The sequence below is a fragment of the Aquarana catesbeiana genome, linkage group LG02, assembly GCF_042186555.1.
Source record: "Aquarana catesbeiana isolate 2022-GZ linkage group LG02, ASM4218655v1, whole genome shotgun sequence".
Lineage (NCBI taxonomy): Eukaryota > Metazoa > Chordata > Amphibia > Anura > Ranidae > Aquarana > Aquarana catesbeiana.
In genome coordinates this window covers 60,123,717-60,146,491 of record NC_133325.1, presented here as the reverse complement: position 1 = coordinate 60,146,491, position 22,775 = coordinate 60,123,717, and the positions used below count along the sequence as shown (strand labels likewise).

The following is a 22,775-nucleotide window of genomic DNA, read 5'->3' as shown; positions in this document are numbered from 1 at the left end:
TAGGAACGGTCCAAATTTCACTACATTATGGTCTATACATTTGTACGGCTTGGCTGGTTGTAGCGGTGGTAGCTGCACCGTCCTGCTTAAAAAATATATCTTTCCCACCTAATGAGGTTACGTAACAATGACATATCCAGTTTTCCAGGCTGAACAGAGTGAACAATACATTCAGGGAAAAAAAATATCTTTCCTGGCAAGTGAGTTCAGAAATCCATACTGATTTCATATTTTTCATTATACCTTATTTACATACAAGAAATTACACAGAAGAAAATTGTAAAATGAAAAAAAAATCATAGCTCCTATATAATGTTTTGCTAAAAGGGCGAATACTGTTTTCTTATTAAGTGATGCCAGAGCAGTCACATAATAGTTTATATATTGTTAATGTAATGAAGCTGTAATGTAAGTTGAGATTAATTACATATTAGTGACTTATTTCTTATTGCTCTCTGCAGCCGGATGCTGGCCAGCTATGCCTCTTTTAAGTTTTTCACTTAAAGAGTATTTTAAAGAATAATTGCACTTTTAGACACACTGCATTTTTCTTTTTGCTACTATGCCTTGATCTAACCCCCCCAACTAATTATTACTTATGGAGATACATTGCCCACAGCCTTTGGGGACTGTTTACATCCCATGCTCTAAATTTGTCTCCTGGCTGTTGATGGCCCAGTAGAGGTCTAGGGCTGTGTAATGCACAGCCTAACAGAGAGAGTCTTGTACACAGGATATGAACAATCATCAAAGGCCAAAGGTGACAGATCTTGGTAAGGATGAATAAGTGCAATTACAAAATACTAAAGCACTTGAGCTTTTAAGGCACCAGGTATCAAATAATGACAACCTTTAGTATGGATGATCTTCTCAGTGCTGACAGATTCAGAACCTGGGCTTCCAGGGAAACAATGTGCTTACATTTTGCACAGCAGTATTCGCCCTCGATCGGATGATCAAAAGGCACTTGGCACCAGTGACAAAGTCAGAGGCAGATGGAGTGTCCTAAAGAACAATTTTAGGGACTTAGGAGCTAAATTGAGGAAAAGGACCTCCAAGGTAGTATTCTCAGGAATACTACCGGTACCTCGAGCCACACCAGAAAGATAGAGGGAGATTAGGCAAGTAAACAAGTGGCTGAGGAGCTGGTGTAGTAAGGAGAGGTTTGGGTTCCTGGAGGACTGGGCCGACTTCTCAGACGGTCACCAGTACTATAGAAGGGACGGACTGCACCTAAATGAGGAGGGTGCAGATCAACTGGGAGTAAAGATGGCCAAAAAGTTAGAGGGGTTTTTAAACAAGGCAACAGGCCCAGAGGTAGAGATAGTCAGCTCGGAATATTCTCCAGAGGGTAGTATTGGGGGCATTAAGGTAGGTTGACTAAAGCACATAAACCCAAGGTAAGTATAGTAACAAGTCCTAGTTGCAGTCTCGGAACACCCAATAAGAGGATAGTATGCGACTGGTCTAAACTACGTGGCATGTTCACCAATGCCAGGAGCCTGGCGGACAAGATGGGTGAACTAGAGATACTGTTGTATGAGGAGGATTTGGATTTTGTGGGAATTTCAGAGACCTGGTTCAACAGCTCTCATTATTGGCTGGCAACCATTCAAGGGTATACCCTTTATCGCAGCGATACAGGAAGTAAAAAAGGGGAGGGGTATGCCCATATATCAAGACTAATGTACAAGTGAATGTATGAGATGACTAAGGGAGCTAGGGAGGAGGTGAAATCCTTATGGGTAGAGCTCCAACGGGATGAAGCTAAGGGTAAAATAATACTGGGAGTATGCTATAGGCCCCGTAACCTGAGGGAGGACAGGGAGACGGATCTCCTATCACAATTTGGATTAGCAACAAGGATGGGAAGTGTTATCATAATGGGAGATTTTAATTATCCAGACATAGACTGGGCAGATGGAACCATATATTCGTCTAAGGCTCGCCAGTTCCTAAATGTCTTGCAGGACAATTTCATGGTTCAGATGGTAGACGCACCAACTAGAGATAAAGCGTTACTGGATCTACTGATTACCAACAATATAGACCTGATCACAGATGTGGAAATATGGGGCAATTTAGGAAACAGCGATCACAGGTCAATTGGCTTCAGTATAAATCGCACAAATAGGAAACATAAGGGGAATACAAAGGCACTGAATTTCAAAAGAGCCAACTTCCCTAAACTACAAACCTTGCTAGAAGGCACCACAAATTGGATAAAATCTTAGGAACAAAGAACACGGAGATGAGATGGGTTTGCTTTAAGAGCATATTAAATAAGGGCATTAGCCAATGCATCCCATTGGGTAATAAATTTAAAAGAGCGAACAAAAGTCCTGGATGGCTTAACTCCAATGTAAAAATGCATATACAAGCAAAGGAGAAGGCCTTCAAAAAATACAAGGTTGAGGGATCATCATCAGCATTCAGACTTGATAAAGAATGCAATAAGAAATGTAAGGGTGCAATTAGGGTGGCTAAGATAGAACACGAAAAACACATAGCGGAGGAGAGCAAAAAAAATCCCAAGAAATTCTTTAAGTATGTAAACAGTAAAAAAGGGAGGACAGACCATATTGGCCCCATGAAGAATGAGGAAGGACATCTGGTTACAAAGGATGGGGAGATGGCAAAGGTATTGAATTTATTCTTCTCCTTAGTTTTCACGAGGCAATCAGGGGGCTTCAGTAACCAAAACTTCAGTGTTTATCCTCATGACACATGAGTTTGGCACAAAAACTACACTGCACATCACCAAAAGAATACCATACCCACAGTGAAGCATGGTGGTGGCAGCATCATGCTTTGGGGCTGTTTTTCTTCAGCTGGAACAGGGGCCTTAGTCAAGGTAAAGTGAATAATGAACAGTTCCAAATACCAGTCAATATTGGCACAAAACCTTCAGGCTTCTGCTAGAAAGCTGAACATGAAGGGGAACTTCATCTTTCAGCATGACAACAACCCAAAGCATACATCCAAATCAACAAAGGAATGGCTTCACCAGAAGAAGATTAAAGTTTTGGAATGGTCCAGCCAGAGCCCAGACCTGAATCCGATTGAAAATCTGTGGGGTGATCTGAAGAGGGCTGTGCACAGGAGATACCCTCGCAATCTGACAGATTTGGAATGTTTTTGCAAAGAAGAGTGGGCAAATATTGGCAAGTCAAGAAGTGCCATGCTGATAGACTCATGCCCAAAAAGACTCAGTGCTGTAATAAAATCAAAAGGTGCTTCAATAAAGTATTAGTTTAAGGGTGTGCACACTTATGCTACCATATTATTTTAGTTTTTTTATTTTTACTTCCCTCCACCTAAAAGATTTCAGTTTGTTGTACAGTTTATAGGTTACATTAAAGGTGGAAAAAGTTCTGAAATTATTTATCTTTGTCTAATTTTTTGACATCACAGAAACCTGACATTTTAACAGGGGTGTGTAGACTTTTTATATCCACTGTAGCTAGCCAGCCTGATGTGATCTATCAGGACTTAATTTTCTGACTATAGTTCCACTTTAATTATCACAAGCAGTGTTTTCAGCCTTTCCTAAGTTCTCATCTGCTGGGCTACAGAACAGCTTCCCTTCCTTCACAAATAACCACCCCAGTTGAGCAATACAAAACTGTGCCAGTCGCTGGATCCTCCTTACAGCTCAACTCGGGTTAGGTATGATTATAAAGAGGTCCTTGGAATTTTGCCATCGGAGGAAACCTGCAGGGGATGTCACTAAAACCTGGAGAGTAAGTATTAGCAAAATGAATAATACAATTACTTTGAAACTGTGTTTGTTTTAATTTTCTTTAACACTTTTATACTTGCCCACATGGTGAACTGGTTGAGGGGGTCTCCTAATACCAGTTCACCAGGTAGGGGACACAGTATTTCTTTCCCCATGTGAACACCTCCTGAGCACCAGGGCGAGGAACATCCATCTTCTGTTTTTGGGGAGCCCTGCTTCAAGCACCCACAAATGTTGAGGGGTATGTAGACTGGCATTGATATTGCAGGGAGCTACATGCTAGCTACCGTCTTTTTATGGGTAAAGCAGCTGACATGTCTTGCATGGCACACTGGTTGTGTATGGTATCTTGGGATTTTGCCACTAGAGAAGACCTTCTGGGGATGCCACTGGAACATGGAGGGTAAGTATTAGCAACATTTAAAAAAATACTTTGCAGCTGTGTTTGTTTTAATTTTCTTTTACACTTTCATAGCTGCCCATGTGGTGAACTGGTTAGGAGTCTAAAAGACCCACCAAAGAGGGGACACATAATCTCCCTCCCCTTGTGAGCACTTTCTGGGCACCAGGGTGCTAAAGATCCCAGTGAAGAGAGAGCCAAATGCCCATTACCTGTTTTTGGGGAGCCCTGCTCAAAGCACCCACAAATGTTGACGGATGTAAAGACTGGTATTAAGGGTGCAGGGGACTGCTTGCTAGATGCCCCCTTTCAATAAAACCAGCTGACATTGTGTGGCAGGCTGGTTGTGTGTGGAAGAAGGACACCTTTTTTTTATTTTTTATTTTTATTTTTGTATGTAATACAATCTTATTAAACATAATACATGTAACCCTCCTAGTTCTGTAACTGTCAAAAATACAACATGGAAATCCAACCAATTGTACATGCCCATGCTTCGTATGGTCTTAAGGTAGCTCACTGGTTTTCTGGGATCAGCACTGGATCTAGGGATACCTTTTTCATATTGCATTGACCTTTCTCTTCCCATCTCTTTTCCTTGAGTACGTGTCTTGCACATAGTTCAGAACACTTTAAGAAAGCATGTGCTGTACATAAATAATGGTTGCCTGGATTGGAGGGATTAAACCAGCTCGATAAACCAAGGAGCAACATAACCTTTATTTTTCTAAACACAAAGGTATTCTTTAAAATACGCTTGGCTTCTATTTCTGTAAACCTTCATCTACTTCCTGTTCAAACCTGCCATTAAGTTGATGCTCATTGTCAGATACAATTACAAGTTAGAATTGGCTATTGAGCCTGCCACAGCTCCTACAAATGTCAAGGATCATGTCATGGAATTGCCAAAAGCTCTACTCGTCTTAGCCGAGTCTTATAAAAAGATTTACTCACTCATCTGTAGATGACACATCTGATTCATAGTAATATTTAAACTACTGTCTTTTTCTCTTCTTTTTCCAGAAAGATTGTGTAGTCTGCTGACATCACAGTGCAGTCAAGGTTCAGAAATTCTTCCAATTTTCCAGCAGAGAAAAAACCCAAAGTAAGTAAAATAGACAGAGGACATATAGTACCAGGAACAATAGTTATGTGCAAAGAGTAAAACGTATAGAGCAAGGAGAATTAATCTTTTATCGGTTTAGGTTTTTTTTATGTGTTTATAAGCAATGCTTACCATAAATGAGTATAACCCATTTGAAAGGTAAGATTTTAATCGTTATCTCAATGAACACAAGAACTATTTCCAAATTTTTAACAAAACTGAGTTTTTTAGAACACCCTTACCTTATTACATGAAAGTGAGGTTAATAATATAACTTAGATGACAAAATCTTCAGTTTTACTCAAATTACAGTAGTTGATGCAAAAATAAATACACCCCAAAAACGACAACATCTGGTAATTTGTATGACCTCTATGATTTGTAAGGACAGCACCAAGTCTTCTAGGCATGGAATGAACAAGTTGGTGATATATTTCAACATCTATCTTTTTCCATTCTTCAAGAATGACCTCTTTTAGAGCCTGGATGCTGAATGGAAAGTGATGTTCAACTTGTCTCTTCAGAATTCCCCATAGGTGTTCGATTGGGTTTGAAACAGGAGACATACTTGGCCACTGAATCACTTTCACCCTGTTCTTCAGAAATGCAACAGTGGCCTTAGATGTGTGTTTTGGATCATTGTCATGTTGGAAAAGAGAACAATGACCAAGGGCACAGAGTGATGGTAGCATCTTCTCTTTCGATATAGAGCAGTACAGACGTTCCCTGGGTTACAAATACGATAAGGACTGTAGGTTTGTTCTTAAGTTGAATTTGTTTGTAACTCGGTACAATACATTTTTATACTTTTATACATTTTTAAGTGTAACTACAGCATGTGCAATGATGTGGGATGTTCCAGGTGCTTCTGGGCATGCAGTTGTGTTATTTGGGGCTCTTGTGGCCATGCAGTACTGCAGTGTGGGATGTGTCTGGGGCTGCAAGATTGCTGCTCAGCTGTACCCGGGACCAGTGTGGAGCGCAAGCAGATGTCAGTGACGTCACGCCACCTCCGTTCATAAGTAGGAGTCGATCATGACTCGGATGTTAGTAACTCGGGGACTGCCTGTACATCTGTGAATTCATAATACCATTAATGAAATGCAGCTCCCCGACACCAGCAGCACTCATGCAGCCCCACAGAAGGACACTGCCACCACCATGTTTCACTGTAGGCACCATGCTTTTTTCTTTGTACTCCTCACCTTTGCAACACTGTACAGTTTTGAAGCCATCAGTTCCAAAAACATTGATCTTGGTCCCATCACTCCAGAGTACAGAGTCCCAGTAGTCTTCTTCTTTTTCAGCATGAGCCCTGGCAAATTCTAGACTGGCTTTTTTGTGCATGGGGTTTAGGAGAGGCTTCTTTCGTGGACGACACCCATGTATGCCATTCCTCTGCAGTGTACACCGTATTGTGTCACGTGAAACAATCACCCCAGTTTGGCTTTCTACTTCTTTAGCTAACTGCAGTGAACTTGCATGGCAATTTTCTTTAACCCTTCTCATCAGAAGACGCTCCTGTCGAGGTGTTAACTTCCGTGGACGGTCTGAACATCTCTGTGAGATGGTTGCAGTTCAATTGTTGTTACATTTTTGTATCACTTTTGCTACAGTATTCTGACTGATAAGTAAAGCTTTGCTGATCTTCTTGTAGCCTTCACCTTTCTTGTGTAAAGAAATAATTTTCTCTCTCAGGTCTTGTGACATTTCTCTTCCATGTGGTGCAATTGCTGACAGCATGAAATGGAAAGGGGTTTTCTTTGTTACGTAACGCCCTTTTATAATCAACTGTCTGCTGGACACCTGTTTAATGCATTAGACCCCTTTCACATTGAGGCGCTTTTCAGGCCCTTTCATGTTAAAAAAAGTGCCTGAAAAGCTCACGAAAACGTATTATTTCCATTAAAATCAATTAATGCTTTCACACTGGGACAGTGTCCTGACGGGGCGCTGAAAAAACGCCCCTCTCCATTGAAATGAATGGAAAGCTCTTCAAAAGCGCCTGAAAAGCTCTTCAAAAGCGCTCAGTGTTTTACTGGCAGTTTAGAAGCACCGCAGTGTGAAAGGGGCCCTAGATTTACCTGTAGTTGAGTTTGTGTTAATTAGGATTTTGTTGTCTAAAATTTAGCTTTGCTCCTAAGACTTTCATTGGGGTGTATTCATTTTTGCTAAATGGTCTTGAATAAATTTGTTAGGAAAAAAACTTTTTTGTCTTTACAAATTAACAAATCTTGGTTGCAATCAATGGCCTGCATTTGTGGGAGTATTTTGTAGTATCGTGTCCCATAGAAAATGTTCATTCTGAAAGGAAAGTAAAGGTTTTCCGACAAATCTGTTGGGGTGTACGCATTTATGCTGAGCACTATATATATATATATATATATATATATATATATATATATATATATATATATATAATCAAGCCAGCAGGTGGGGTAGTCTCTTCGACTCCTGTATCTGTTGCTTACCGAACTCAACAGCTTAAGCTAAAATGTATGCATTTCCTTACCCCATCTCTTTGTACAGCTCTGTGCCATCATATAGGCCTCACTCTCTCCTCCCAATCCGCTTGTCTCTGAAGAGTGCTCAGTACAGACTTTAACGTAGAGACAAAGAGGGGGATTTACTAAGACTGGAGCAGCTGTGTATGGCAACCATTCAGCTTCTAACTTTAATTTTTCAAATCTGAATGTTAAAGCTACTATACACAGCTGGTCTAGATTCTGTCTGCTCCACTCTCAAAGGAAACAGCTTCTGATGAAAACTCATAATACTGTGTGAATCCTGATATACTTTATGTATCTACCCTGTATTTAATATTTATTTGTGAAACAAAGACCCTTTTATTATATATCTATTAAAACGAAAGATATAGACCAATAGTTTAAAAACTCAGCACTCAATAAAAAAAGCTAAAAAAACCATGATACAAAACCAATATATTTCCTCGTTTACAATATGCAGTTCTGCTGCTTACTGTCAGTCCACTATAATCTTCTCAGTTTAACTGGTTCCCGCCTGGCCTATTGTACAAAGGCGGCTGGGCGGGACCGTTCTTGTTCTGGGAGGACGTCAAATGATGTCCTCCCATTCTTGCCACGCAGTGTGGGGAGCTGTGTCCCTCAGACAGATCAGGGTAAACAGCCAATGACTTGGCTCGTTACCATGTGATCAGCTGTGACCAATCACAGCTGATCACATGTAAACAAACGACGGTTATCGGCATTTCCTTTCCTCAGCGCTGTCACTGAGGAAAGGAAAGCCGATAACTGGCGTTCCTGTGACAGGGGACATTTACACTGATAATCAGGGCACTGATTATCAATGCAGCCCCATCAGTGCCAATCAATGTCCATCAGTGTAGCATACCAGTGGGCGGCACAGTGGTGTAGTGGGTAGCACTTTCGCCTAGCAGTAAGAAGGGTCGCTGGTTCGAATCCCAACCACGACACTACCTGACTGGAGTTTGCATGTTCTCCCTGTGTTTGCGTGGGTTTCCTCCGGGTACTCCGGTTTCCTCCCACACTCCAAAGACATGCTGGTAGCTTAATTGAGTCCTGTCTAAAATTGTCCCTAGTATGTATGAATGTGAGTTAGGGACCTTAGATTGTAAGCTCTTTGAGGGTAGGGACTGATGTGAATGTACAACGTATATGTAAAGCGCTGTGTAAATTGACGGCGCTATATAAGTACCTGAAATAAATAAATAAATAAAATACCAGTATCCATCAGTGCAGCCTCACCAGTGCCCATCAATGCAGTCTATCAGTGCCCATCAGTGCAGCCTCATCAGCGCACATCACTGAAGAAGAAACATTTCTTATTTGCAAACTTTTTAACAAAAACAAAGAAAAGTTATTTTTTTCAATGTATTTGTCCTTTTTTGCTCGTTTAGCAAAAAATAGAAAAAAACAGTGGTGATTAGATAACACCAAAAGAAAGCTCTATCTGTCTAAAAATGTCATATGGGTACAGTGTTGCATGACCATGCAGTTGTCATTCAAAGTGCGATAGCACTGAAAGCTGTAAAATTGCCTGGGTAGGAAGGGGGTGAAAGTGTCTGGCAGGCAAGCGGTTAAAACTCAACAATTTTCTTTTGAAAAAAACTCAACATAAAAAACAACAAAACTTGTATAGTTGTATGTTATACTTGTATAGTAAAACCAATATAATTTCTCGTTTACAATATGCTACTTCTGTGCTAAAGTCAGTCTATTCAATTTACAATTTTCAGAGGTGGACAAAATCGAATGCAGCAAAGTTTGGCAAGTTTCTTTGCGGAACGTTTGCCTCTTGATAGGCAATTCTGTGCTGTGTAATACTTGTTTTTGTGGATGAGCAGAGACCTCATAGAGCGTTGGTGCCAGAACCAGGGGTGTTAGTGCCTGACATTTTTTTAAGATACCAAGGCATTCAAAAGGTGCAATTTTGTATTGGAATTATGGGTAAAAAAAAAAAAAAACATAGATAGGAGGTAAAAAAGTTGTAAGTATGAACCAAAGCTGAAGAAAGCAACTTCACAACTGATTACAAAGAAAAGATATTTCTCAGAGGTAAATAAATATGTTTTTTGGTCTAATCTGAAGAACTGCGCCTGACAGATTTCTTACATTATGGGAGCATTAAATATTGGCTCTCTTTTTTTGAGCCTTCAATATTAGTGATCCCTCTGATAAAAACACATGGTACTCGATCATTAGGGACACAGACTCCATGGCTTGAAAAAAAAAATATAATGTCATAATTTATTGTGTGTATTATTCCATGATTTATCTGCACAAAGAACAACTTATTACAAATAATTAATAAAATTTGATTGCAACAGGTTCACAGCCAGTAATGTTAGTTCCTAGCAAAGTCTATATCCAAAGAATAATAGACTCAAATATATAACAAGTCTTTGTAAATATATGTTTATCATAAATATTCATGTTCTTGATCTTTTTCATCCATAAATTCATAAACAGCACTGCCACCTCAACACTGAATTACATGCAATAGTGCAATTGCAAATCAACTATGATTCATACATAACAACAAAGAGTCAAGGCCATACATACTGTATATAAATATAAACCAACGTATTCAGTCTATCAGTTTGACACACCTTTCTGAAATATCAATTTTATTTCAAAGTAAGAAGAGAAAAAAGAAGAGAAAAATGGAGTATACATGCAGTGGGTCCTTTCTGATTAATTGGTGCCACAATTGCTATATTGTTCATTGCTATTTACAATGCACAGCACAGGAACTGTGCAACACTGGAAACACTCACAACATGGAATATACAAATACCCCTCATGTAAGGGTGTACACTAAAAAAAGACATACTTAAAAAAATAACTATAAAAACTCTAACCAGCCTTTCTCATTGGGCTTTGTGGAACCCTAGGGTTCCTCCAGGGTTTGCTTGGGGTTCCCTGAGCAGTGGGGGATTAATGGTGGATTCATTTCCCACCAGACATTGTCTGTATAGTTCCAATCCCTTGACACTTACAAGACACTCTACGCCAGGGATCCTCAAACTACGGCCCTCCAGCTGTTGCAGAACTATACTTCCCATGAGGCATTGTAAAACTCTGACATTCACAGACATGACTAGGCATGATGGGAATTGAAGTTCCTAAACAACTGGAGGGCCGTAGTTTGAAGACCCCTGCTCTATGCTGACCAACAATGTACCAATGCATTCCTTGCCTTAAACCAGCAAAGTAAGGGAGCACCCCACCCATTGACCGTTAATGTAGGGGAGCACCTCTGCCACTAGCCACTAATGTAATTAAGTACCTGTCTCCCTGACCACTATTGTAAGGGGGAACCCCTCTCACTAATCACTAAAGTAAGGTATCCCCTCTCCCACTGACCAATAATGCAAAGCACCATCTTTCCCACTGACCACTAATGTAAGGGGCACCTTGACTATTGACCATTGATGTAAGGGGACATCTCTCACTGGCCACTGTCTTTGATTTCCAATGTAATGGGACACTTTGTTACCGACCACCAGTGTATGGTGCCACTTTTCCATTGGCCTCCAGTGTTAGAGGAGCACATTTCCACTGACCACCAATGTAAAGGGGCATTTCCCCACTGACCACCAATGTAGATGGGCCCTTCTGTAGTGACCACCAATATTTTTTCTTCATGATTATTATTTAAAGTATGGGTATTGTGTAGTGGAAAAGGTTGTTAAAAAATTAACTTCTCTGGGTGTCACAGATACTAGGGACACCACATTCATTTCTCTTTTATTAGATCTACAACTTATAGATTGTGCTCCCTGAGGCCCATAAATTATTTAAAGGGTTCCTCCATGGTACTCCCAATCTAGGAAGAAGACGCTCTTGTCCATCATTCTCAGCTAGGGTTTCTCGAGATGTTGCTAGCGGTTTCTTGAGCTGTGGCTAATTGACCTCCCATTTGATAGCCAGGATAGCTCCAGAACCAACAACCCCAAAATTTCACCAAAATATGTAATCTAATGTTTAACAAATTTTCGAATTCGAAAAGTTTTCGAATAGATTTCAAATACGAAAACTGTTCGAATTTGAATAGTTTTCCAATTTCCAAAGAGAATTAAATAGAATAGAAAAAAAAGAAATAGAATAGGATTTTTTTTTCTATTCTATTCCTTTATTTTCTAGTCTATTTTATTCTTTTTGGAAATTGTAAAACTATTAAAATTCGAAAACTATTTGAATTTGATTCAAAAACAAATGAAACAAATTTAACTAAACAAATTTATGTAAATAACGAATCGAAACAAAAGAACATTTTTTCATTCTGCACATGTCTATAAGAAGAAAAAGAAAACGTTGGGACTTTGAATGAGGCGGTGACCGGGTAAGGTTAATTGCCTCCATCCCTATCTTAATTGAAACAAACAGGAGGACTGGGGGTTGGGACTTTAAATGAAGCCGGCAGGTGTAAAACGTTTAAATTTATTGGAAACCAGTGATAAGTTGCATAAGGGTAATCATGAGTACACCAAGAAAACCAATATAATTCATTCAGTGGATAAACATACAGCAATGACAATTGACCACTAATAGTACAAATCACATGTTACAAGTGATCATTCAATAGGTAAAACATATAGGTGGCATAAATAAACGGCATATAATAGCTCTATGCATTTCGTGAATTCATCCACTCTTCAGGAGCAGGCACGTGGAAAACTGAATGCTGTAGTATAATAGTAACAAAAATATCTGTAAGGTCTGACCCTGTCACGGAAAGGAGATTAGAATAAGATATTAGAGGTAATATTGCCTAGGATAAACCCCCCAAAACCACTCTCAAAAGTACTTACATTGTCTGTATCTATGCAGTAGCAATGTGCCAACATGAGTCAGAAAACCCCCTAGGGGTATCACTGGTGGGAGCTGAGGTGGTTATGACAGACCGGAACTCAACAAACATGGTTTCCAAGGAAAGAAATTCCAAAAGATAATGGTCAAAAATGACCATAGGTGCACATGTCTATAAGGGACCATAGTCTTTTGCCATTGCACAATTTTAAATCTTGACATATATGGTATCTATTTACTTGAAACAACATCATCTTTTTTCTTTAAAAAAAAAAATTGGTATTTTTTTGTTTGCATGCATGGAAATTAATTTTTTTCAATTTCTTAGTATGGGGTTGAAAACCCCCCTAGGTATGGTGCGATTTTAATGGCACAAAACACATATAATTAAAATATAAAGCTTATTACAAAATCACATTTTCTAAAAACCATAACAGAAATTTGCATTTAAAAATCATGTTCATGATACATAAACCTTTTGCACAGTCAACCCTGTAGAAGTACATAGACTTGTATCCAGTGATATGTCTGAGCAATATGTTTCTTATATTATTATTCTCCGCAAAACTCAACGCGTTTCTAGGACTTTGGTCCACTTCATCATGAGCTTATTAGCGGAATTTATATGAGCATTCATTTTAGTGTATTTTTTTTCTGAACATTTGCATCTTCTTCGCAAATATAATTTGATTCTCCAGGCCTTATGCTTTCAGACAAATAGTGTTTGTGGGTTCTAAGTATTTTCTAGCAAAAAGGTGCAGATTTTACCATGTGTGTGAAAAACTGTAACATTGCCCTGGAGAGCAAGTGGTTAACACATCACTATAAAATACCCTCAAAATACTGTACAAAAATATACTCTAAAAATAAGCTGAACAAACAAGGGAAAGGGTGTTTTTTTTGGGTTTTTTTTTTTTTTTAGAAAGAAAATCTTTTGTTTTGTTTTTATTTACAGTATTTTTTAATCACAGCATGTGGGGTATGATTACTATCTATATATAATGGAATAGTACATGACACAAACATTCTTGTTTTATACTTGTATCTATAGGAAAATAAAAGTTTATTTTTATTTTTTTAATCAATTATTATTTTGTCTTCCCACTTGGTGTACACCACCACAGCTTGTGTAAGTCTATTTTCCACCAGCTAATAGAAGTGGTTGCCACAGATAGCAATAGATGATCTTTATTTGATAAATGAAAAGGTATTTGTGTACCCTATATACTCGAGTATAAGCCGACCCGAATATAAGCCGAGGCACCCAATTTTACCACAAAAAACTGGGAAAACTTATTGACTTAGGGTAAGAAATGTGCAGCTACTGTAAGTGAAAAAGAGGGTCAACAATGCCCATTTGCAGCCACACTGTGCCCATTTGCAGCCATAGGTCCCCTGAACTTCAAACTCGGTAGTTAAGATGCCCCTTAGCTGCAGCCAAAACTTATGGTCTCTGGACCCAAAGGGTCCCGAAATGACATTGCTGCAGATGGACACAGTTGACCGATTTTGGGGCCCCGTATCTCGGGGCCACTTGGTGCCAGGAACCCCAAACCCAGTTGAACTAGCACTACAGCAAATCCAAAGTTGGGGTTCCTAGCACCAAGTGGCCCGTTCGGAAAATGTCAAGCACTTTTCTGCAGCAGAGAATGACATTTTCTGAACCGACCGTATCTATTGGATATGTTATAGTGCTAGTTCCACTGGGTTTGTACACCAAATTTGGGGTTCCTAACACCAAGTGGCCCTGAGATACGGGGCCCCAAAGTCGGTTCAGGAAATATCATTCTCTGCTGCAGAAAAGTGCTTGACTCGAGTATAAGCCGAGGGGGGCATTTTCAGCACAAAAAAAATGTGCTGAAAAACTCGGCTTATACTCGAGTATATATGGTAATATATATGTATTGCTGAAGCTGCCAAATTACCCTCAGGTGGTGATCTTGCAAAGAGTTAAAAAGTAGCAAATGTTATGTCTTCCTAGAATTACTGAAATTGCTATCATTTGTAGGAATGGATAGGTGGAAAGGGTACATCGTCCAAGACTGCCAAGTTGCTCCTTATTCCTATTAAATTCATCCACCTGTTCCCCCATAAACACATGGGAATACTCAAATCAGAGGTTGAAATTGTGAACTTCCAGTTTGCACCCTTACCATGTCTTCATGATGGATTAGGCGTGTGGTTGAAGGTGGGGATCAGAACAACTGTGGATTCTAGAACAGGTCAGATTGGTAGACTGTTGAATAACATTGCATTTTGCCCATCACTACCAGGGCTATAACTATGGATGATCAGGCCCTATATTGAGGAGCCCCTGACTTTTTATTCTGTATCTCGTCTCTACCAGAGCCTTAGCTACAGCAACTTATCTCCACCAGGACTGTAACTATGTGTAATAGGTCCCTATATCAAACTATTGAGGGGTCTCTTACTCTTTAATCCGCACCTCAAAGGCCATTCATTTGAATACAGCATAATAATTACTTTTTGTAGCAGTCCTATACAGGTCACCAAATGATATATACATTTGTATTATCCAAATGTAGTTGGCAGATGCTTTTTGTACCTTCATATATCATCACGTAACCAGACAGTTCCAGACACCACATCAGTTAAATGTTTTGCTATGCCTTAAGTATTACCCTAAATTCTACTTATGGCATGCTTTTCAGGAACAAAGCAGTTATTAACTTGTTATGATTATATATAGGGGTTACTCTTATTTATATTATATGGAATGTAAAAAGCATTATAGTTTTATGGGGAAAATAATGAAGAAGAAACTAATTTACCTATGTCATCTACTAACTGTGAGTTATGGATACTATGGTGGCTGAGATGTAACTATCCATTAGAGGACCAAGAAATTTGCAGTAAAAGAAGCTTTTCGTTTTTTCTAGGGATAAGGGCAACGAGAAACCAATTGGCCAACCACCAGTCCACGCTAAAGCTGACTTTGATAACCAGGTCCACACAATGCAGTAATTGTTTCTGAACTGGGTGCCCAATCCTTATTAAAAAATTGGAATGACTGAAATGGAAAAGGCAGTCGTATTTGGCATCAAAATTGTTTGGAGTCTAAGTGTGCTATGTAGATCCGAATACCCAAATTACATCCATTCTGTGACTCATTCTACATTGCATGTTTGGCATTGAATGAACAGTTCAGAAACCAGCTGGGTTCAGTTTCCTCCTGGAACACTAACTACATGTTTTTACAAATTTTGGTGTGTTTTTAAAACCATACTGGTAGCCTAAATAATCAATCTTTTCAACACAACTACCCCTGACAATTCACCCCTTTAGTTATGTAACTCAAACAATTATAACCTGTCTCAAAGTTCATGGCCTCATGGGATAGGATTATGTGAGGTGGTGTTCACACCTCCCATCATGTTCCTGGACAATCAACATCCGCCTTGACACATTTCATGGTAACTGGATTAGAATCAAAAACAAGCAAAAACTCCCAGCTCACTTACCACCTAGGGAATCTTCTTTATAGAGAAACTAAACTAAAAAAAACTCTCTTATTTTCCTTGGGTTTTTTTTTGAGGGGGGGGGGGGGGGGCATACACCCAGCTCATTACAACCATCTATATTATGCTGAGAATGGAGCTGGGTGACAGGACAGTGTAACTCCTGTGTGCACATCCTCAGTGGCAAACCAATGGCTGAAGAGGAGTGATGGGTTGTTAGGAGTATGCTGAGCATACTTGCATATGTAGTGCTACCCCCTCATGAGCTGCTGAATTTTGGGTCCCCTTTGTCTGCACAGCCAGGCAACATGCATTTTCAGCAAGCACATGTAGTCAGAAAACCAGTCCAAAGGCTTTTGTTTTTGTTATTTATTAGGGGTAAATAACTTGGATGGGGTTAAGGTGGTTATGGGATGCCCAGAACCTGGTCAGTATAGAACTTTGAGGACAACTTGAATGATCACAGACTTCTAGCAAAAATGCCAGACTCTACTCCCTCCGGAATAACTGTATAACTTGGCTAGCCACAAGTCCCAACTTGATTTCAGGTACTTTTGATTCCCCTGCAAATGCCAGTGTATCTGGCCTCAACTGAGAATTCCCCAAGCAAGAGTGGAGGATAACAGTATGTGGTCCTTCTGAAAGATAGCTCAATATTTCACTTGGCTAAAGTCTCATTGGAAGGCTTTGGAGGGTAAAAAGTGTAGAAGGACTTCAAGGACAACTGTGGCTACATTGTCTTCTTAGGACAAAACCCCAGACTGTGTTCCCAGGGAAAACTACTTCCAACAGACTGGCAAAGTATGTCCAATTGTGATCCCAACACTGGTACATTAGCACAAGATTATCCCAAGCTGGGGTAGAAGGTTGGTAGTAGCTGTCCCTCCTGAATGGCTAGCTGGGTATTGCACCTGGCTGCCCCTCTCCTATAGGCTTTGGGTGATGAAACAGGCAGAGGTTAGTCACTCAGTCCCTTAAGTCCTACAGCAAAGATGGTGACTTCTGTCTAGGCCTCCTTCTGCAAACAGTCAAGATGAGATTTAAGTGTATGAGGGTTCCTCTCAGCTTCCTTCCACCTTTCTCTCAGCACACCATCTCTCTCTCTCTCTCTCTGGCACCTTCTGCATGGAGACAGATCCCCCCAGCACAGGGATCCCCTCCAGGCCTTTGGATCCTCTCTCCACATCGCCAGGCTCCTGAGCATTTATGGGCAAACGCTCCACCCATGTGGGCTGTCCTTACCCAGGGATTGGTAGAGCTCCCATGAATATTTGCACTGAGGTCTCCACTCCTCCACCCACTAAGTGCTGGAACCTTCTAGTAGCTTCCAGAAGGCAAGGGGTGGTGACTGAGGCCTGCCAGCTGAACTGTATATGACGCCAATAAATTCTGGCTTCACTGGCTGCAGTGAAGCCTAACTACATTTACCTAACCTATTCACACTATGTACACAAGAGGGTGCTACACATATTATGGCTAGTGCCACCCCACCTAATTGAATTAAGTTCTGGTCTAGGAATATATACTTGCCTAGAAGATCTTTAAAGGGAAACTAAACACAAAAACAGCTTATCTTTTGTGGACTTCCTTCCAAAAATACTAGTTACCTGACTACCTTAGATTTCTCTGTTTTCAGAGTCAGCTGGTCTGGAACCAATAGGCCAATTAGAAAGTGGAAGTAAAGTCAAATCCTCCTGATTTGCATAATTTTTGGGGAAGCTTACTTACTACCCAAAGCCACAAATCCCAGGACACTGTTAACCCCACCCACAATCCACATTTCATTTGCTCACTTTCTAGGTGGGTGCACTCAAATAATGCCCCCTATGGGTTGGTCCTACCTGCGGCCTCTAAATATACAGGGATTACCTATCTTGTCTCCTTTACAGGTTGATCCTGCCCAGACCTGGCCTCGAAATACACCTGATCACTGCAATTAGGGCCTTTTTGAGTGGCAGTGATGCACAGTTACTCAAATAACTGTCCTGGCAAATTTGAGACAGTTAGCATCTATGGGGCAGTACTTCAAAAAGCATTAAAAACAACCCGGCCAAAATGACTGCCATCCAACTTGCATTTTTAAAATGATAAGCAATGGCATGCTTCATAGTCTTTCAGTACAAGTTTCCTATGCTAAAATAAATATAATCTTTCCGCTCTTCACCTTATCACCGTAAAGGGTTTGCCCCATTACTGGGATCCTGGCCCTGCTGATAATTACTTTTCAAGTAAAGTATAATGGAGCTTATATAATTTCCCCATTTGAATAGATGGCCATTCCCAGATCAGCTGAAGGTTAAAGGAGTGGTAAAGTCAGGAGGTTTTTTATCTTAATGCATTCTATACAATGAGATAAAAAGCCGCAGCAGCCCCTCTAATACATACCTGAGGTCCCTCTCTGTCCAGCGATGACCACGAGTGTCTCAGCCATCTGAGTTTCTCGCACTTGATTGGCTGAGGCACAGCAGCGGCGCCATTGGCTGCCTCTACTGTCAATTACAAGCAAATGAATGTGTTGCCCTTCCTTGGGCACCTTACTGCAAAGGCTAGTTATAAAATTGGGGGGTTGCTGATTTTTTTTGTATAACTTGTTCGCTGATTGGGGGTGTCTCTAGTTGCCATTGTGCTCTTACTAGGCGTCCATTGTGCTCCTGTACTATAAAGGAGGAGTGGGCTCACTCCAGGCAAACCTGCCCTTAATTTATCCATTGTTATATGTGCTCCAACCTGGAGACTCAAAAATATCGAGTTAGTACCGCAGTGTACAGAGGAGCCTTGACATAGGCACTGCGACTTCCACATACATTTGCAAATGTGTGCAACAAAACCACCTGTTTTTTTACGTGAATTTTTTACAGGGACGGTTTGGTTTGTTTGCAGGCTAGCTGGTAAATTTGTTGGAAAACCCCTTTAACCACATGCCGACCAGCGCACGACGATATACGTCGGCACAATGGCACGGCTGGTCAACTAGGCGTACAGGTACGTCCCCTTTAAGAAGCAGCATTGTGGGCCCGCGCGCGCCCGCCGTGTGCTCCATGACCGTGGGTCCCGCGAACTCGATGTCCACCTGGTGCCCACGATCGTGTCACGGAGCGGAAGAACGGGGAGATGCCTTTGTAAACAAGGCATTTCCCTGTTCTGCCTAGTGACATGACAGATCATTACTCCCTGTCATCGGGAGCAGTGATCGCTGTCATGTGAGTAGTACCCCCCCCACAGTTAGAATCACTCCCTAGGTCACACTTAACCCCTTGATCGTCGCCTGGTGTTTAACCCCTTCCCTGCCAGTGGCATTTACAAAGTGATCAGTGCATTTTTATAGCACTGATCGCTGTATAAATGACAATTATCCCAAAATAATGTCAAAAGTGTCCGATGTCGCCGCCATTACTAATAAAAAAAAAAATAATAAAAATGCCATAAAACTATCCCCTATTTTGTAAACGCTATAACTTTTGCGCAAACCAATCAATATACACTCATTGCGATTTTTTTTTTTTACTAAAAATATGTAGAAGAATACATATCATATATAAACTGAGGAAAAAATTTGTTTTTTCTATATATTTTTGGGGGATATTTATTATAGCAAAAAGTAAAAAAAATTGCTTTTTTTTCAAAATTGTAGCTCTTTTTTTGTTTATAGAGCAAAACATAAAAACCGCAGAGGTGATCAAATACCACCAAAAGAAATCTCAGTTTGTGGGGTAAAAAGGATGTCAATTTTGTTTGGGTGCAACGTCGCACGACCGCGCCATTGTCAGTTAAAGCGACGCAGTGCCGAATCGCAAAAAGTGCTCTGGTCAGGAAGGGGTTAAATCCTTCCGGGGCTGAAGTGGTTAAATAAAAAAAGCCATGGATAAAGTGGTGAGTTGACAGGACGGTATCCAGCCTATCGCACCCTATAAATGACAGACGTATTTTTATCTTGCTTGTAGAACTATCAGATGAATATGTTGGTGTGGGCCGGTGGCAGGTCACCTGTAACCAAATTCTTTCCATGCAGCAGACGGCAACGTGTGACAACGCACACTGTGCGTGAGCAGTATTGACAAGTGAAGGAGGACGCTGTCACTTATACCGGGTTGCTTAGTAACCAGCTACTTGGACAGTGTTCTCCGTGATATCAAACTGTCAGCTCTGTGTGTGACGCTGTTTTATCTGTATCTCTTATGGATGTTTCCGGCCTATTTTACATCACACTTTAAAGGGGAACTAGAAAGATACACACACATACATATATATATATAAAAAGATGATAGATAAACAGACAGACTGACAATTAGATGATGGAAAGATACTGTAGCGTGAAAGAGAGAGACAGATAGGTAGATAGATGGACAGTAAGGATGAGCTCAGGCATGTTCGCAACCGCACGTGCAGAGCCAGCTGGGAAGTCGGCACTGCGGAGCGCTTATCGCAAGCAGTGAGACATTTTCTCGATCCATGGCTGCAGAGATCGGAAAATGTTTCACTGCCTGTGATAAGAGTAAAAGTCAAACGCAAACTAACACTTTTTAAGCAGTTACGGCAAAACAGTTTTTTTATTTTTGGGATACATAAATAAATAAAAGCTGACCATTGTACGCACCCCTGTCAGTAGTAAGTGGCTTGTCCCAAACCTGTAATTGCCACTTTTACTAGACAGCTTGGTCTCCTAAAGGAAGTTGAAAAATAAAAGATTTACTGGCTGGATCACCAGGTAAAAATAAAGGAAAAAAGCTAATGCAGTACCACATCTAAAGCTCAGTAGACTGCATTATAATACTTTTTTTTTAATTACAGGTATACAGGTATATATCTCCATCAATGTACACACTTTACATATACTGTATATATAGTACATTCACATCAGTCTCTGCCCTCAGGGGACTTACAATCTAAGGTCCTGTAACTCACATTCATACATACAGTATATTAAGGCCAATTTAGACAGGAGCCAATTAACCTACCAGCATATCTTTAGGTTGTGGGAGGAAACCCACACAGGCACAAGGAGAACATGCAAACTCCAGGCAGATAGTGTCATGGTTTGGTTTGAACCAGTGACCCCAGTGCTGCTAGGCGGAAGTGCTAACTACTTAGCCACTGCACTGCCCCATTGTGAAGAGTATATTTTTTTAAAATAATAAACCCAGTATGTTTACCTGCTCTGTGCTATGGTTTTGCACAGAGCAACCCTGATCCTCCTCTTTTCTGGTCCCCCGCTGGTGCTCCTGGCTTCTCCTCTTCTCAGAGTGCCACCCTAGGAAGCCGCTTCCTGGGGTGGCACACCGATCCCGAGCCCTGCTGTCTGCGTCTATGGACACAGACAGCTAGGCTCGGCCCCGCACCCGCTCCCCACTCACTGGCTTTGATTGACAGCAGTAAGAGCCAGTGGCTCCCGCTTTTGAGTCATTAAGGAGGGAGAGCCGCTGCTCTCGTGCACAGCACTGGATCAAGATTGGGCTCAGGTAAGGTTAAAGCGGAGTCCCGGCCTATTTTATAACTACGACCCCTAGCATTGCTGATTCCAGTGGCATTATGGTTCGCAAATATGTCCATTACTGCTGTACATCGCCACGGTGAGGTATGTCATTTCCCGCATGCCCATTGACTCCTGGGATATTAGTGTCTTCAATTCCAGGAATCAATGGGCACCCTTGGTTGACAGGTTGCCATAACAACGGGGTGGGAACTTCCTCCGACGCTGCCATTGTTATGTCAACCTGCAATACACTGAGTGTGCCGCATAGGATTGCCACCTCATCCCTTTAAACCCGAACACATATGAATTACACAGGTTCTGAGGCTACTTAAATGCAGATAAGGCAACAAGTGAGTTTAATTACCACCTTAATCAGCCACAGAACCTGTGTAATTAATATGTGTTCAGGTTTAGCCTCGGTTCACACCAGAGGCGGCACGACTTGCAGGTCGCCTCACCGAGGCGACCTGCACACGACTGCCCGGGCAACTTGCAAAACGACTTCTGTATAGAAGTCTATGCAAGTCGCCCCAAGTCGCCCCCAAAGTAGTACAGGAACCTTTTTCTAAGTCGGAGCGACTTGCGTCGCTCCCCTTAGAACGGTTCCATAGCACAGAACGGGAGGCGACTTGTCAGGCGACTAGGTCGCCTGACAAGTCGTCCCTGTGTGAACCGAGTCTTAAAGGGATGAGGTGGCAACTCTATTTCTATCTATTTCCCGGAAGAGACTCCGAGAGGGCTTCAGATGCCCACACTAAGGATGGAAGCTTACTGGATCCCGAGGGGACAGTCAGTACAACAAAAAAAAAAAAAAAAACATAAGACAGCGATGCATTTGCAGCATATGCCAATTTAGATGGCATAAGCTATGACTATCACGGGGGTTATTAAATAATTAAAAAAAAAAAAAAAGGCAGAAGCTCTGCTTAAAGAGGGGGCTGGGGCATTGCACAGAGAAGGTTGTTTACCTTAATGCAAAGAATGCATTAAAAACCTTCTGCCTTTAGAACCATTTTAACCACTTGCTGCCCGCCCGCCGTCATATGATGGCGGGACGGTGCAGCTGTTGTTCTGGGCCGCCGTCATATGACGGCAGCCCAGGGGGCACGCGCGCGCCGCATCGCTCGGGTCCCGGTGCGCGTGCCCGGCGGCCGCGATGTGTAAACACACAGATCCACATCCTGTCAGATGGGAGGAGACCGATGGTGTGTTCCTTGTACAGAGGAACACCGATCGGTCTCCTCCCCTTGTCAGTCCCCTCCCCCC

The 22,775-nt window shown here is 41.2% G+C and overlaps 1 protein-coding gene across 1 annotated transcript in view; it reads left to right on the top strand.

Annotated features, from left to right (window-relative positions):
• Positions 1-22,775, top strand: part of NOX4 (NADPH oxidase 4) — a 348,347-nt gene that overhangs the window by 249,698 nt on the left and 75,874 nt on the right. Inside the window, exon 13 of the mRNA XM_073612966.1 lies at positions 5,166-5,247. Within this exon, the coding sequence (XP_073469067.1) occupies positions 5,166-5,247 (82 nt within the window). The remainder of the gene's footprint in view (positions 1-5,165; positions 5,248-22,775) is intronic.